At 37.0% G+C, this 14,164-nt stretch overlaps 2 protein-coding genes across 2 annotated transcripts; one reads left to right on the forward strand and one right to left on the reverse strand.

The window, feature by feature from the left end:
- Nucleotides 1-3: 3 nt before the first annotated feature.
- On the reverse strand, nucleotides 4-5,174 carry olfm4l2 (olfactomedin 4-like 2). The gene is made up of 5 exons (XM_068217504.2): nucleotides 5,129-5,174; nucleotides 4,842-5,000; nucleotides 4,551-4,763; nucleotides 4,105-4,237; nucleotides 4-872 (listed from the first exon to the last, which is right to left on the reverse strand). Exons 1-5 carry the CDS (start codon nucleotides 5,159-5,161, stop codon nucleotides 61-63), a joined length of 1,350 nt encoding a protein of 449 aa, XP_068073605.1. The 5' UTR covers nucleotides 5,162-5,174; the 3' UTR covers nucleotides 4-60.
- A 2,738-nt stretch (nucleotides 5,175-7,912) lies between these two features.
- olmf4l1 (olfactomedin 4-like 1) lies at nucleotides 7,913-11,196 on the forward strand. The gene is made up of 5 exons (XM_001335347.8): nucleotides 7,913-8,017; nucleotides 8,137-8,259; nucleotides 8,391-8,609; nucleotides 9,969-10,122; nucleotides 10,209-11,196. The coding sequence occupies exons 1-5, from the start codon at nucleotides 7,961-7,963 to the stop codon at nucleotides 11,042-11,044; spliced, it is 1,389 nt and encodes a 462-aa protein (XP_001335383.3). The 5' UTR covers nucleotides 7,913-7,960; the 3' UTR covers nucleotides 11,045-11,196.
- Nucleotides 11,197-14,164: the final 2,968 nt, after the last annotated feature.

A 14,164-nucleotide genomic window follows, 5' to 3' on the forward strand; every position in this document is an offset into this window, starting at 1 on the left:
CAGTTTTGAATTTGAAACACACCACACATATTTTATTGGGAAGCTGCGCTTGAAACACTCTCAGAAGAAGGTGTCGTATGCTAACAGATAGGCATCATTGTACAAGTACAATCTGTCATCGGCAGGATTGTAGTTCAGATTGGCTATTCCAGCAGAAACCTTTTCGAAAGGCAAAGAAAGAGAGTTTATCTCTTGACCAGTGGTTGTATCGAAAGCATAAAACACTTCCTCTTGATAAGTATTAACATAACGTGTTGCATAAAGGACTCCACACACCATAAACGTGCTGCTGACTGACCTCTTAAAGAGATGCGTCTTAAATGTGTGTGTGATATTGAGCTCCACCGGGTCCAAGCGACTCAAAACGATGTTACCATGATTTTCAACAGTGGTGTAAATCACCCACACGGCATCTCTGTCAGCCTCCAGGTCGATGTCTGTCCAATCACGACAGCTGTAGTAGCAGAACGGGAACTTGTTATCAATTCCAGCACCATCTAGTTTCATACGCTTGGTTGCTTTTGTTGTAATATTGAAGCTGCAGATTTCAGCGGTGCTGTAGCATTGGTAAAATACAGTATTGTCATACAGTATAGTGCCAGAACCCTGAACAGCATTCTTGTCACTGTAAGACGGTGCAATCGGTTCATCCTTGTAGTTCTTGTTAGCCATGAAGTCTTCATATGAGTTGTACATTCTGATAGTGTGGCCATGCTTGTGTCCACTCACTAGACAGTGTTCCCAATAACGCTCCTTATCTCTTAGTAGAGCATCGCGGCCCCAGGCACCAGAAATATAGGACTTGCTGATGGAATTGAGCTTGGTGACAACTGGAGAACTTATTCTGGTCATGATGCGTTGATGACAAGAACCTGCAAGCAATTTAAGCAACACATTTTAACGTAAATAATGCCAGTGTTAAACACTATCAACATGAAGGCTAAAGAAAGCCAATAATTTGCTTTCCTGAATTATAAAGGTTGGAATGAAATAGTCTTAATTCACTCTAACTGGCTCGTCAACATTTGTAATTTTCACACTCAAATGCTGTATATTTTGTCAGAAACAGATTTGTGAACCTTTCTTTACCATGGCCTTAAAAAGTAAGTTTCTTTACCATGACCATAATAGTAAGGTTTAGAATGACGTCAACTAGGGATTTCGAAATCAGTTTTTTTGCCCTCGAGTCATTTGATTTTGAGCATCCGATACTTCTATAATACATTTTTAAAAGAATAAAGATGAGCAAAGAAAAACATCCAGGATGTTCCTCAAAAAATCGAATATAAAAACAAATAGCACCTCAACTTAAAATACCCGGCAGGCATGTGAACAAAAATAAAACATCAAAGTGCCACAGTGTGCTTTTAGTAATGTGCTTTTAGGAACTTCACTCCTAATGCCTGTTTCACACCGCAAGCACAAGCAGAGGTAGCAGCATGTGCACATTGCATATGGAGAGCAGAAGCTGTGCGCAGGCGTTTGACTTTCACACTTACTGCATTTGCAGCGCGCAGCTCATCGGCAGCTTCTACACAGATCAATCTATCTCTGTCTATTTTATCTAGTTACATATCTATCTATAAATACACTTTTTTCACTTTTTATCTGTACCAAGGCCTGCGGCAACTTTCTCTTATGCTGTTCCCTTAACCGGCAAGTCTTTATTTTACAAATTATATAGATCCTAAAGAGCTGTATGCTTCTCAAGCTCTGAGGAGAGTCATTTATGTCTTTTCAGGTGCACTCGGTCAGAAGGCAATCGTCTCTGATGTTATGTCATTTTGTTTTTGATTGTCAGCATGATGTAGGCCTAAAGTTATTTATACAATATCTTTATATTGATATTTATACATAATCAAACTAGTCAGCAACTTACTAAGAAAAACTAATACTAAAATTGTTTTAAATTTAGTTTCAAGAGTTCCCACTTAGATATGCCTGGCACTTATAGCAGGTTTGGCATGCTGTCCTGGGAGAGAACCCAGAGCTCCCGCCCGGTCTAGAAGCATATCAGGAGAACCGAGATCAGGTAGGTCTCGATCGCTCCCCCTTTAGAAGGGGAGAAAAAAGGAGGAGATGGGGTGGAAGGGGGGATTCTTCCAAAACGAAGATAGAGCAATAAGGAGAAAGGGATCCATTTATATTAAGCTAGGATCATTCTGATTAGATTATTACTGATTACGGATGAGTGGCCAGCGATGCACAATCATATCACGTGCTTTTTCGTGAAGCATATCACGAAATTAGTTTATGAAACTTCACTTTGTAGTTTGGCCGTTTTTAATCGTTTAAGTCCATTTGATTGACTATATAAAAATCAGTGGATATTATCGATGCATTTATTGGATAAAATAGATACTTTTTACTGTCATTCAATGTGTTTTTGGTCATTACCAATGCACTGTCATTTTAATTAAGCGTGAGCAGCACGGCAAGAATAGACCTAGTGACGAAACTGTTTCAGTGACACTCATGCCTTGCGCTGATGCGCTGCTTCTGTGTGCAGTATGAAAGCTCTTATCTGCCAAAGAATACATGTGCTGCTCATGCTTGTGGTGTGAAACAGGCTTAACTCTTGCTTTCATCAGAGTAATAAGTTTCAGAGAACAAAATGTATGTTTTTCTTAATGAAGACTAACATCTTTACCTTGTCAGGTTTGAGCCTGTTTCTGTTCTCATCGAGGACATTTGCATTGGCACTAAAAAATCTCATCAACTTTATAATACCTCCAGACCGCAGACTTACTCGCGCTTTCCGATTCAAGCTGCTTCTGTGTTCTGGTTTGCCGGTGTTGTGCAGAGAAATGAAGCCCTGCCGCAAAATGCACCTTGTCATTCTGTAAAACCAATTTTTTCAACTGAAATGAGTGTAGTTAACTCAAAATTGACTGAAAGTTAATTCTACTCATTTGAAAAGTTTTGAACACAATGTTAAAGATAATGAGTTCATTAAATACCTCATTACCTAAATACCTAATTACAAATTTTAATGGATTAAGTTTACAGTACTCATATAGACTAGTTTCTTTAACTCAATCGGTTTCCTCAAACGGTTGAGTCGCCTTAACTTAATTGGGTTTTACTGTGTAGACTTTAAACAAAATTCAACTCTTTTATTATTATTATTATTATTATTATTGTTATTATTATTATTATTATTATTATTTTAAATTTCAGTTAATAGATGCACATTTTAGAGGGGCTGCACCTCCTAGTACAACACCGGCATTTAACCAATAGCGCCTCTACAACAAGGTGATGTTTCGCTGCACACGTTGCTGTTTCTGTGTGAAGTAAAGAAAGAGGTCTACTCTTTGCCTATGTATGTATATATATATCAGAAGTCAAAATTATTAGCCCCCCTTTGAAGTTTTTTTTTTTTTCTTTTTTAAATATTTTCTAAATGATGTTTAACAGAGCAAGGAAATTTTCACAGTATGTCTGATAATATTTTTTCTCCTGGAGAAAGTCTTACTTGTTTTATTCCAGCAAGAATGAAAGCAGTTTTAAAAGTTTTAAACACCATTTTAAGGACAAATGTCACTTTAAGCTGTATAGAAGCGTCTTGAAAAATATCTAGTCAAATATTATTTATTGTCATCATGACAAAGATAAAATAAAGCAGTTATTAGAAATAATAGAGTTATTAAAACTATTATGTTAAGAAACGTGTTGAAAAAATATTTTCTCTGTTAAACAGAAATTGGAAGAAAAGATAAACAGGGGGTCAATAATTCAGGGGGCCTAATAATTCTGACCTCAACTGTATATATTCGAGACTTGATCAGGTGGTAACGTCAGATTCTGGTCGAGTCTGAAAGCCCATGATCAAGCCCAGTTTCTGATCACAAGATCGAATCTGGACATTCCTAACGACAACCAATGTGCAGTGTGAAAAGTGCTACTCAAAACCCTGCATGAATGTTTCACACTTGTCATTTACTTAAAAGTTGAGTTACAAAACTAGTGTGAAAATCAGTGTATCAATACATTTAATCATGATTAAATGTTAACCATTGTGAAATACAGTGATTTTGTTTACCTACAGTTTAGAATGACCTAACATTGACTACTTCAAGAAAGAGTCAGTAATGCACTTACTTCTAAAATCAGTTGGTATGGTCTTGGAAGTCTGTGCACGATTGTTGAGGTCACGCAACCTTTTCTTCATGGTCTCCAGGTTGAAGAAATCATCTTTGTACATCTTCTGGACATCATGTTTTGTCTTATTTAACTAAAAACAACAGATGCTCTTATTAAACTGTTGTCGTCTTTACTATTAATTATATGAAAGTGACAGTTCACCCAAAAATGCATTTAATCACAATGGTTGCAAACACTTTGTTGAGGATCCTTCTTTAATCATTTGGAAAAGGATAGTAACCGCTAACTATTGACATCCATAGTAGGTAAATAATACTATGAATGAAGTCAATGGCTAACATTTTATATATATATATATATATATATATATATATATATATATATATATATATATATATTTTAGATAGTTATGTCAAAGACTTTAATTTGTTTGTGATATTTACCTCACTAAGCAGGTCTTGCGTCTCTTTGTTGGGGTTCTGCATGTGTGTTTCAATGACGGATTGATGGATTTCTTCAAGCTCCTGGTTTAGCTGGCGAAGGTGAAGAGCGCTGTACAGTCCACTTTTATAAAGGTAATCAAACGCTTTCAGACGTGCTGTGATGTTCTTAAGAGTGGCTTCCATCATCGGCAGTTCTACATTTGTGGTCCGTATCTGGAAGATAGTTAACTAATGTCACCTTCTCAATCGTACTGAATGCAACTGCCATAAGTCACTAAACAGATTTCTCACCTTTTCCTCAAACTCATCTAAGATCTCCTCACAGACCTGCACTTGTCTTGTGACCTCCATGAACTGAACAGCAGGAAAAGTCCACATTGAGCTGTTTACTTTACACAAACATGAATCAGTCTTCTGTTGACCTGGAACTCTCTCAGCCTTGACAGTCACCTTATGTAGAAAACAAAACATCTGATTATTGATTCATAAATGGTTTGTCTGATAGTGATCGATTTTTTAGAAATTCTATCAAACTTTTAGACACTTGTGAGCTGATTTAAGACAACGAGAAAACTTACGATGACTGTGAGGAGCAGCAGGTAGACGAACATGATGACCAAATGCGTTGAAAGACTAGTGATCAGCTTTAAATCTCCACATAAACACTGAGATGTCGCAATTTTAGTTATGCAAATATGACTTTTCCAGGGGCTATTGAAAAGGATGTGAAAATTGCACTTATTGCTCATTTCAGAAATGCAGGAAGAAATTTAGTTGAGAAACATGGGAAAAAGTCAACCACAAGTTCCCCCAAAACTTTATAACCCCAGATCATCATGAGGTTCGTGCTGACATCTGCACTTTGATTACATAAACAAGCCATAGAACATGAATCTTAGAAAAAAAACTACGATTTTGAAGTCATAGCAAGTAAAAAAAAAAAAAAAAAGCAGTTTATAAGCATATTTCAAGAGTTGCATATACATAATATTTACTGTAAAACTTAAATGAGATGTTTCAAAAAGACAATGTTGGTGTAACGGATTACAAGTAATGCAAGCTAAATAATGTTATTTTTATAAGTACATTATAAAGTAAAAAATATATATATATTTAATTACGTAATAATATTAGAGTTAATTTTTAGTTTAATTAATTCGCTTTTAAAAAATTAAATAGCTAAATTAAAATTAACCTAGTTACGCTGAATCACAAAGTCAATGAGAGAATGCGCTCCCCACAAGGTACAGACAAATGAAGATTGCAGGCCAGAGCCCTACATTTCTGTGATGAAAGTATTCTTGTTTTTTTGAACGCATCAAAGAAAAGGAAAAGGTGATTGTCTCAATGGACAGTGATTTTACTTAAATAATAAGACAAAAAGTACAAAAGTAGCAAACACATTGCTTTAAACTTTCGTTATTGTGCATATACGGCATGTATACAGTAGCTCTGCTTTATAAATGGCAGAGCTCCTCTATTAAAAAAAAAAATCCTTGCAAGATATGCAAAAGATCAAGCCTTAGCCAGGTAAGAAAAAGTTTTCAATTCAGTTCAATTCAGCTTTATTTGTATAGCGCTTTTACAATGTAGATTGTGTCAAAGCAGCTTCACATAAATGGTCATAGTAACTGGATCAGGGTAGTTCAGTTTTTAGTGTTTAAGTTTAGTTTAGTTTAGTTTGGCTCAGTTCCGTGTGGTTTAAAGTCATTACTGAGAGTCCAAACACTGAAAAGCAAATTCATCGATGCGTAGCTTTACCGATCCTGAACCAAGCAAGCCAGAGGCGACATCAGAGAGGGAAAAAAAACACAGATAGGAGAGTGAAGAAAAAAAAACATTGAGAGAAAAAAGTAAGGAAAAAAGTAACTCAAAAGTAACGTAACACATTACTTACCATAAAAAGTTACACGACTGGTTACTTTTTTGGAAGTAACTCATTATAGTTGTGATTACTTTATCCAACACTGGAAAAAAAATACTGATCAAAATTAGAGAACACTTTCAGATACTTCAGTTAATTGCTGTTAATGTGGCACTTGATGGTTATTTGTTTAAAGGGTTAGTTACCTATACCATGTTATTACTTATTCACCATCATTTCGTTCCAAATCTCGGAGTTCTTAGTTCATCTTTGGAACTTAAATTAATATATTTCAGATAAAATTTGAGACCACCTTCATCATCCATAACAACGTAATTAACAACAAATCAGATTATGATTATTCACCTAAGTGTCAGTATAGGGGGCTCATACTTTTTTTGGTTTAATTAATTCACTTTTAAAAAAATTAATTGCTGAATTAAAATTGACCTAGTTACGCTGAATCACGTACTCAATGATTGAATGCGATCCCCACAGGGAACAGACAGAAATGAAGATGGCAGGAGCCCTACATTTCTGTGATATTTTGAACGCATCAAAGAAAAGGAAAAGACGATTGTCTCAATGGACAGTGATTTTACTTAAATAATAAGATAGTACAAGGTCAAAAGTAGCAAACACTTCGCTTTAAACTTTTGTTATTCTGCATATACGGCATGTATAGCTCTGCGTTAAGAGTTGCAGAGCGCCTCTATTCAGAAAAAAACCTTGCAAGTTCTGCAAGAGATCAAGCCTTAGCCTGGTAAGAAAAGGTAGCCAAAAAAGTAACTTAAAAGTAATGTAACGCATTACTTAACATAAAAAGTAACTAAGTAACGCATCTAGTTACTTTTTTGGGAGTAACTCATTATTTTGATGCATTACTTTCCACAACACAACAATCAAATTAGAGAACTCTTTTACATTCCATAGTTAATTGAGGTTAATCTGGCACTTGATGGTTATTTTCTTAAAGGGTTAGTTTAAACAAAAATTAAAGCAATGTTACTTACTCACATCATTTTGTTCCAAAACCCTGGAGTCCTTAGTTCATCTTTGGACCACAAATCTTCCATAACCCCCCACACCACCCTCATCTTCCATAGACAGCAACTGTCCAGACACATTCAAAGTAAAAAAAAAAAAAAAAAGATGTCTTCAGTGGTTTAATTGTAATGATAAGAAGTTGTGGGAATATAAAATGCACATAAATCAAAACTGACTTTATACAGTTTCTTCTCCTCAGTGTCAGTATGGGGGTTGGGGGGGGTCATCAAATTCATGTCAGCAAAACAAGTATTCCACATTAAATTGATATTTACATATCTGTCTACATGACAATCTTAGCTGAGCAAAGCATTTTTGCAATCTCATTTAGAGAATTATGAGGTCAGGCGATCACCTTCCCCATTTCGTAATTCTACTCATGTCAGCAATAACTTTTGTTGACCAATCCTGGGGCTTTTCCTTTAAAGCTCTGCTTCTGTCACTCAAACCTGATCCTTATTCTTAAGACTACAGGATCCAGATCATTTTCATCTCAAACATGAGTCAGTCAAACGTCTTCATTTTGCTGGTCTGCATACCTCTCATTTTATCACAGGTAATATTTATTCATCCTTCTATAAACATAATTTTAAAAAAATTCTGACACTTGCATAATATTTTGGCGTTTTTTTCCATGTTCGCTGGATTTAATTAACTGTTTTTTCATCTACACAGTCAGTGAGAGGGAAAGACTGTGTGTGTGATCTACAATATTCAGATCCTGATTTCCCTGAGAATAAACTCGACAACGTTGAGCTCACTGCTTCACAATGCACTGGAAACATCACTTCAGAAAAGGTACAAAAAAATTTATAGTATTGTTCTCTTTATAAATCTAAATCAGGCTTGTATGATAAAATTGGACTTTTCTTAGTTTTATTTTACAATCTGTAATTGAAAGAAATTGTTTTCTTTTCAAATATGTTTAGATGACGGAGATTGACAGGCTTGTGTTGGGTCTACAACACCGCATCTGGCAGCTTGTGGACAACGTTTCCATGCTGGAAAAAGAAGACAACGGAAATCTGTACGCAGCTGTATCTCTGCGCATTATTGAATTAGAGTTAGCCGAGATTCAAGACCTTCTGGACAAACTTAACAAAACAACCAACAACTATAAGCAGCTCGGTGTAGAGACTGCAGCAGAGGTGAATTCATGCACAGCATAGCATTTTTTAGAGCACAATATCATGTTTCATATCATTCGATATTGATAATTATTGGATGTTTTTTAACAACACATATAGGATTGTTAGGATTTTTATATTTTAACCACTTTATTTTAATTTACCAACATTACTAAGGCAAATAGTTTTAATAGTCAAAAACAAAAGTAATTAAACTATTTGATATTAAAATAAAGACAAGTGTTTAAGAGACTCAAACTTATACAACTTATAAAATATTACAACTTGCGTGCAATGGTGAAGGTAGATCTACATCTGTAAGGTGTGAATAATAATGATACAGTAAACCTCAAACTCTGTAAACAAAACAAATTATAATAATGAAATCTGAGCTTTCAATTGAAGGAACTAATTATCATTATTCAAATACATGCTGAACATTACAAATAGTTAAGTTGAATGACTACATTACCCCTATACTAAAAACTCTTTCAGATGGGGAGCTAGTGGCTGGGATGCACAAGAAAAGAAACCAAAAAGCCACTCTAAAGACATCCTTACATCCTTTTTATTTACAATCTACTCACTGCTGCTATACGGCACTCATTTTCAAATGTGCTGTCAATCTGACCTGAAGTGGCAAGCACAAGCTTTCCTTCACCATTTTCTATGGCATCTCTTGTTACTAGGTGACCATTTTTTCAGATGATGACAAACAAACAAACCATTGCTGCAGCTTCGATGCAAGTTTATGGATAAAGCATAAGTGGTGCGCTCGGGGCTTTTGGAAAAGTTCAGATGCTTCGGAAAAGTTCACGTTTTACACTAGGTGAGCCTGAAAACGGCACGCATGTAACGTGCGCGTCATTATGTGTGTGTCGTGCATGTCACGTGCCTCCTTTGGAAATGACAAACTTACCCTAAGCTTATTGGCATTCCTTCCAACGCGCGTGCTCAGCAACTATATTTAAAACAAAACAATAGCACTTCATACTGAAACTACACACCAAACTTTTTTTATTATCGATATTGACAATAATGTTCGGTCAATAAATACCAATACCGATTTTATCACCCAGACCTAGCAATTTTTAATTTGTGCAACAATTATGCTTATATACAATAAAAAACAAAATTTTAATTATTTATTTTATTATAAAATGGTAAGAAAACATTAAATTATTTTATGTTAATATAAAATAAGTGTTTTTAATATTTAACAGAAGTTTTCAATTGATTAAATTTATTTTGTATTGTTTTATGCAGTACTTTTCTATAGGTTCAAATGTTTATATTTGTCATCATACCACCAAAAAATCTATATCTTTTTTTGAAATATGCATATTTAACTAATTCCTCTTTAATCCGTTCTTCACACAGCTTCAGGTTATGGAGGAAACTATGGAGGAACTGGAAAAGTTTGACCACACACAGGTAATGGTGAAACAGCGTGAGAACCAGCGTATTAGGAGAGACCTAGAACGGTGCAAAAATGTGCTCAACAGTACATCACCACCCCCTACACTTTCCCCAGGTATGCATTTGTATACTTGTTTATCATTATTAGACTTCCACAGCTAAACTGCTACACTATCCATCTTACTTTTTTTTTCTTTGTAGGTCACTGTGGTCTGGGTCACTTGGTGAATGTATCTGGACCTAAAACCTACTCGCTCACAGTGTATGGAACGTCCTACACTTTTGGTGCTTGGGGTCGAGATGCAAATCCCGCTCCAGGAGACGAGAACAAATACTGGCTGGTGGTGCTGTCAAGTAGTAATGTATTTGGGAACTTTATTCGCCAGTATAGTAGTCTTAGCACTTTTATATTAGGTATAGTACCAACAGATACATATATATCAAGCTCAAATCCTACAACAAATACGATTCAGGGTCCAAACATGATCATGTACGGCAATGCTCTCTACTATAACTGCTACAACATATACTCTGTCTGTCAGTTCAACCTGACCACTAAAACTGTCAGTACTGTGGCTTTACCCAATGATGCAGGTTTTAATAACAAGTTTCCATTCGGACATCTCGGCACAACATACAGCTACACAGACATGGATTTTGTCACAGATGAATCAGGCGTCTATGTTATATACGCAACCACTAGCAACTTTGGAAATGTGGTGATCAGTAAAGTTGAGACTAGTAACCCGCCTGTTTTGGGCCAAACTTGGTCCACTTCTCTTCACAAAAAGACCGTCACAAACACTTTCATGGTGTGCGGTGTGCTTTATGCGACTCGATACCTGGATCAAGTAACAGAGGAGATCTTTTACGCTTATGACACCAAAACCAACAAAGAGCGCTATGATTTAAGAATTAAAATTAAGAAGATGCAGGCTAATATTAAGTTTATGAATTATGACCCCAGGGATCATTTGCTGTATGTCTTCAATGATGCCTACATTGTGACTTATGAAACCAAGTTTGAGAGAGTTTAAGATTAACAATATCCTGCCTTTTATTCTCTTTTAAATGTAATGATTTGACGTATTTGGTATCTATGGTTGATATGTAATGCAAATGGAAAAACTTTTTGATATGTATCACACAACTTGGTCCTTTAAATAAAGAGAAAGTGAAAATACTGATACATCTGCGTGCTTACATTATGCTGCTTTTAAATATTCATGAATGCGATGTAGTAACTCAATGCATGCTTATGCTGCCCTCTGCTGGGTGTGTAATTTCACTTGTTTTACTTGTGAAGGCGATTAAGGGTTATGTCCAAACATTTATAAAAGACATTGTATTGAAAAGGACTTACCATGTGTCATGAACCATGAGACCACTCATCAGAGTTGTAGTACATCCTAGTGGACTCCCAGAGAAAGGTTGAACACCGCCACCATCTGGGGCTCATTCAGGCCAAGCAGAAGATTCCTCACTTCTATATCAAATCTGAAAAATGTTCATTCCACCAGTGCTCCACCCAGTTTCTTAGATATATTATTAGTGCTGGGTGGCACTGTGGCTCAATTGTTAGCACTGTAGCCTCACAGCAGGAAGGTTTTGGTTCGAGTCCCACCTGGGCCAGTTGGCATTTCGGTGTGGAGTCGTATATTCTCCCCAAGTTCACATTGGTTTCCTCCAGGTGCTCCGGTTTCCCCCACAGTCCAAAGACTCAATGTGTGTGTGTGTGTGTGTGTGTGTGTGTGTGTGTGTGTGTGTGTGAATGCAAGAGTGGTGTCTACAGAGTGTATGGGTGTTTCTCAGTACTGGGTTGCGATTGGAAAGGCATCCGCTACACAAAACATATGCTGGAATAGTTGGCAGTTTATTCGGCTGTGGTGACCCCTGATAAATCAGGGACTATGACCAAGGGAAATGAATGAATGATCATCAACCATAAAGGTATCATGAAGGGTTGATGGCTCATGGATAAGGATAAGCCCAACACAGTCAAGTCTTGTAACCACCTTCAATGAAATACCTCAGATGTTTCCTCAGATTTGCAAACTTTTACTACTCTGCTGAAACAGAACTACAGCACAACATCGGGAAATAAATTGGCTCTAGAAGAGTGGCGCCACTGATTGGGGAATGCAAATCAACCTCGAAGACCAAAAAAATAGTATAAAGCAGATGTTGAGCAGATCTCTTGGATTTCCCGAAGAAACCTCAGACAATATAAAATCTTTCCCTTTCAACTCAACTTTGCCAGTCTCATATGAACCCTGGATGAGTATATTGCAGATGCTACAAACAATGAGCCAGCTCAGCAGGATTGTCTACCTATACACGTTTATGGTCCGACCACACAGTGCATTCCACATATAGAAACAGACACAGTGTTGACAATGGCTACCAACTGTGAGCAGAAATCAACCCCCTTTCCCTCCTCCAGGAATGGTTTTAGTGGCCTAGATTAAATAAAAAAGGAATGACAGGAATCCAACAAGTCCACAACACCTTGCCAACACGTGGCAAGCAAACTCATGTTCCCAGTTGTCATTAATAGGTTTAGACTTCATAACTGATGTACCTTTGATGGTTCCTCATGCGCCCTTTTCGTATATCCTGCTTCTGATTTCCCTCAAGGGTCCACATTGATGGATACAAAGAGAACAGCTTTCAACAATGTCTTGTGGCACTTCTGCCCCCCTGAGGACAGGTTCAGATTGGGGTCCCCAACTCTTCTTGAAAAAATGAAAAGCATTCTTGCTCCAACAGGTATGTGTGGTGATCAGCCTCTCTTCAGATTACACCCTCAAATCAAAGGCAAGACAAATAGAGAAAAAAAAACTAGCTAAAAGCTGCTACCCATGCACTTTCTGCCATCACTACAAGAACTCCTGGCACCAGTTTCTTTGAGTACTCTCAAAACTCTCTCTGTCCACCAGATATTAATTGACCAGCTTTTCAACACATACCTAGCTTTCTTTCAATATTGTTCCCCTGGATTGAGGAGCCATCTGAAGTTTCCAAAGTCACTCACTGTTTTTTAAAAACATTAAGGTCTGTTCATGGCAGGTACTGTGCTATTGAATAGGCACATAAATTTCATTAAGTTCAAGTCCGTTGCCAAAGTTTCCCATAATCAAAGCAACAGCCACACCACCCTGCAGCCTAAGACTGGTTACTCACTGAAGCCAAGCAGGGCTGAGCCTGGTCAGTACCTTGACGGGAGACCATTTGGGGAAACTAGGATGATGTTGCAAGTGGTGTTAGTGAGGCTAGTAGGGGTGCTCAATTTGTGGTTTGGGTGAGTCCTAATGCCCCAGTAAAAATGTAAAGGGGACACTACACTGTCAGTGGGCGCCGTCTTTTGGATGAGATGTTAAACCGAGGTCTTGACTCTCTGTGGTTATTAGAAAAATATCCCATGGCACTTCTCGTAAAGAGTAGCGGTGTAACCCCGGTGTCCTGGCCAAAGTCCCTCCATCGGCCCTTACAATCATAGTCTCCTAATCATCCCCATCCACCAAATTTTCTCTATCACTGTCTCTCCACTCCACCAATGGCTGGTGTGTGGGGAGCGCACTGGCGCTGCTGTCGCATCATCCAAGTTGATGCTGCACACTGGTGGTAGTGTGGAGAGACCCCCCCCCCCCATTATTGTGAAGCACACTGGGTGTATAGCCATACACAATAAATGCGCTATATAAAAAATAAAAATAAAAACACATACACAAAGTCATCGAGATCCTCCACTTGTCTTAACAGTCTTCCTAGTCATTTTGAGTAACCTGTAAAATAAAACAGCACTTCAATATTCAAGTCATCATTGTAAAATATTCTAAGTTGAATTTTTACTCACCTTCTCTGTTTGTGCTTCTTGATGATCTTCCAATAAACCTAGCACACTTTTTGTAGCATCCATGGTCTCATTGTAGTTTTCTGTTCCATATCTTGACACTATAATATGACGGTGATGACTAATCGGTATGACCACAAAAGCAGGGTTGCTTTAAATTTGTATAAACAATTGATGTCACAAAAATTGCACAAATAGTTGTGGGATTATGAGGCAAATTATTTACAGATTTATTATAACAAAGATTTTCTGTTTGATGTGTGAATTACTCCTTTGCACTACTAAGTGTCTACAGATATATTAT

Source organism: Danio rerio, chromosome 25, assembly GCF_049306965.1.
Source record: "Danio rerio strain Tuebingen ecotype United States chromosome 25, GRCz12tu, whole genome shotgun sequence".
Classification (NCBI taxonomy): Eukaryota; Metazoa; Chordata; class Actinopteri; order Cypriniformes; family Danionidae; genus Danio; species Danio rerio.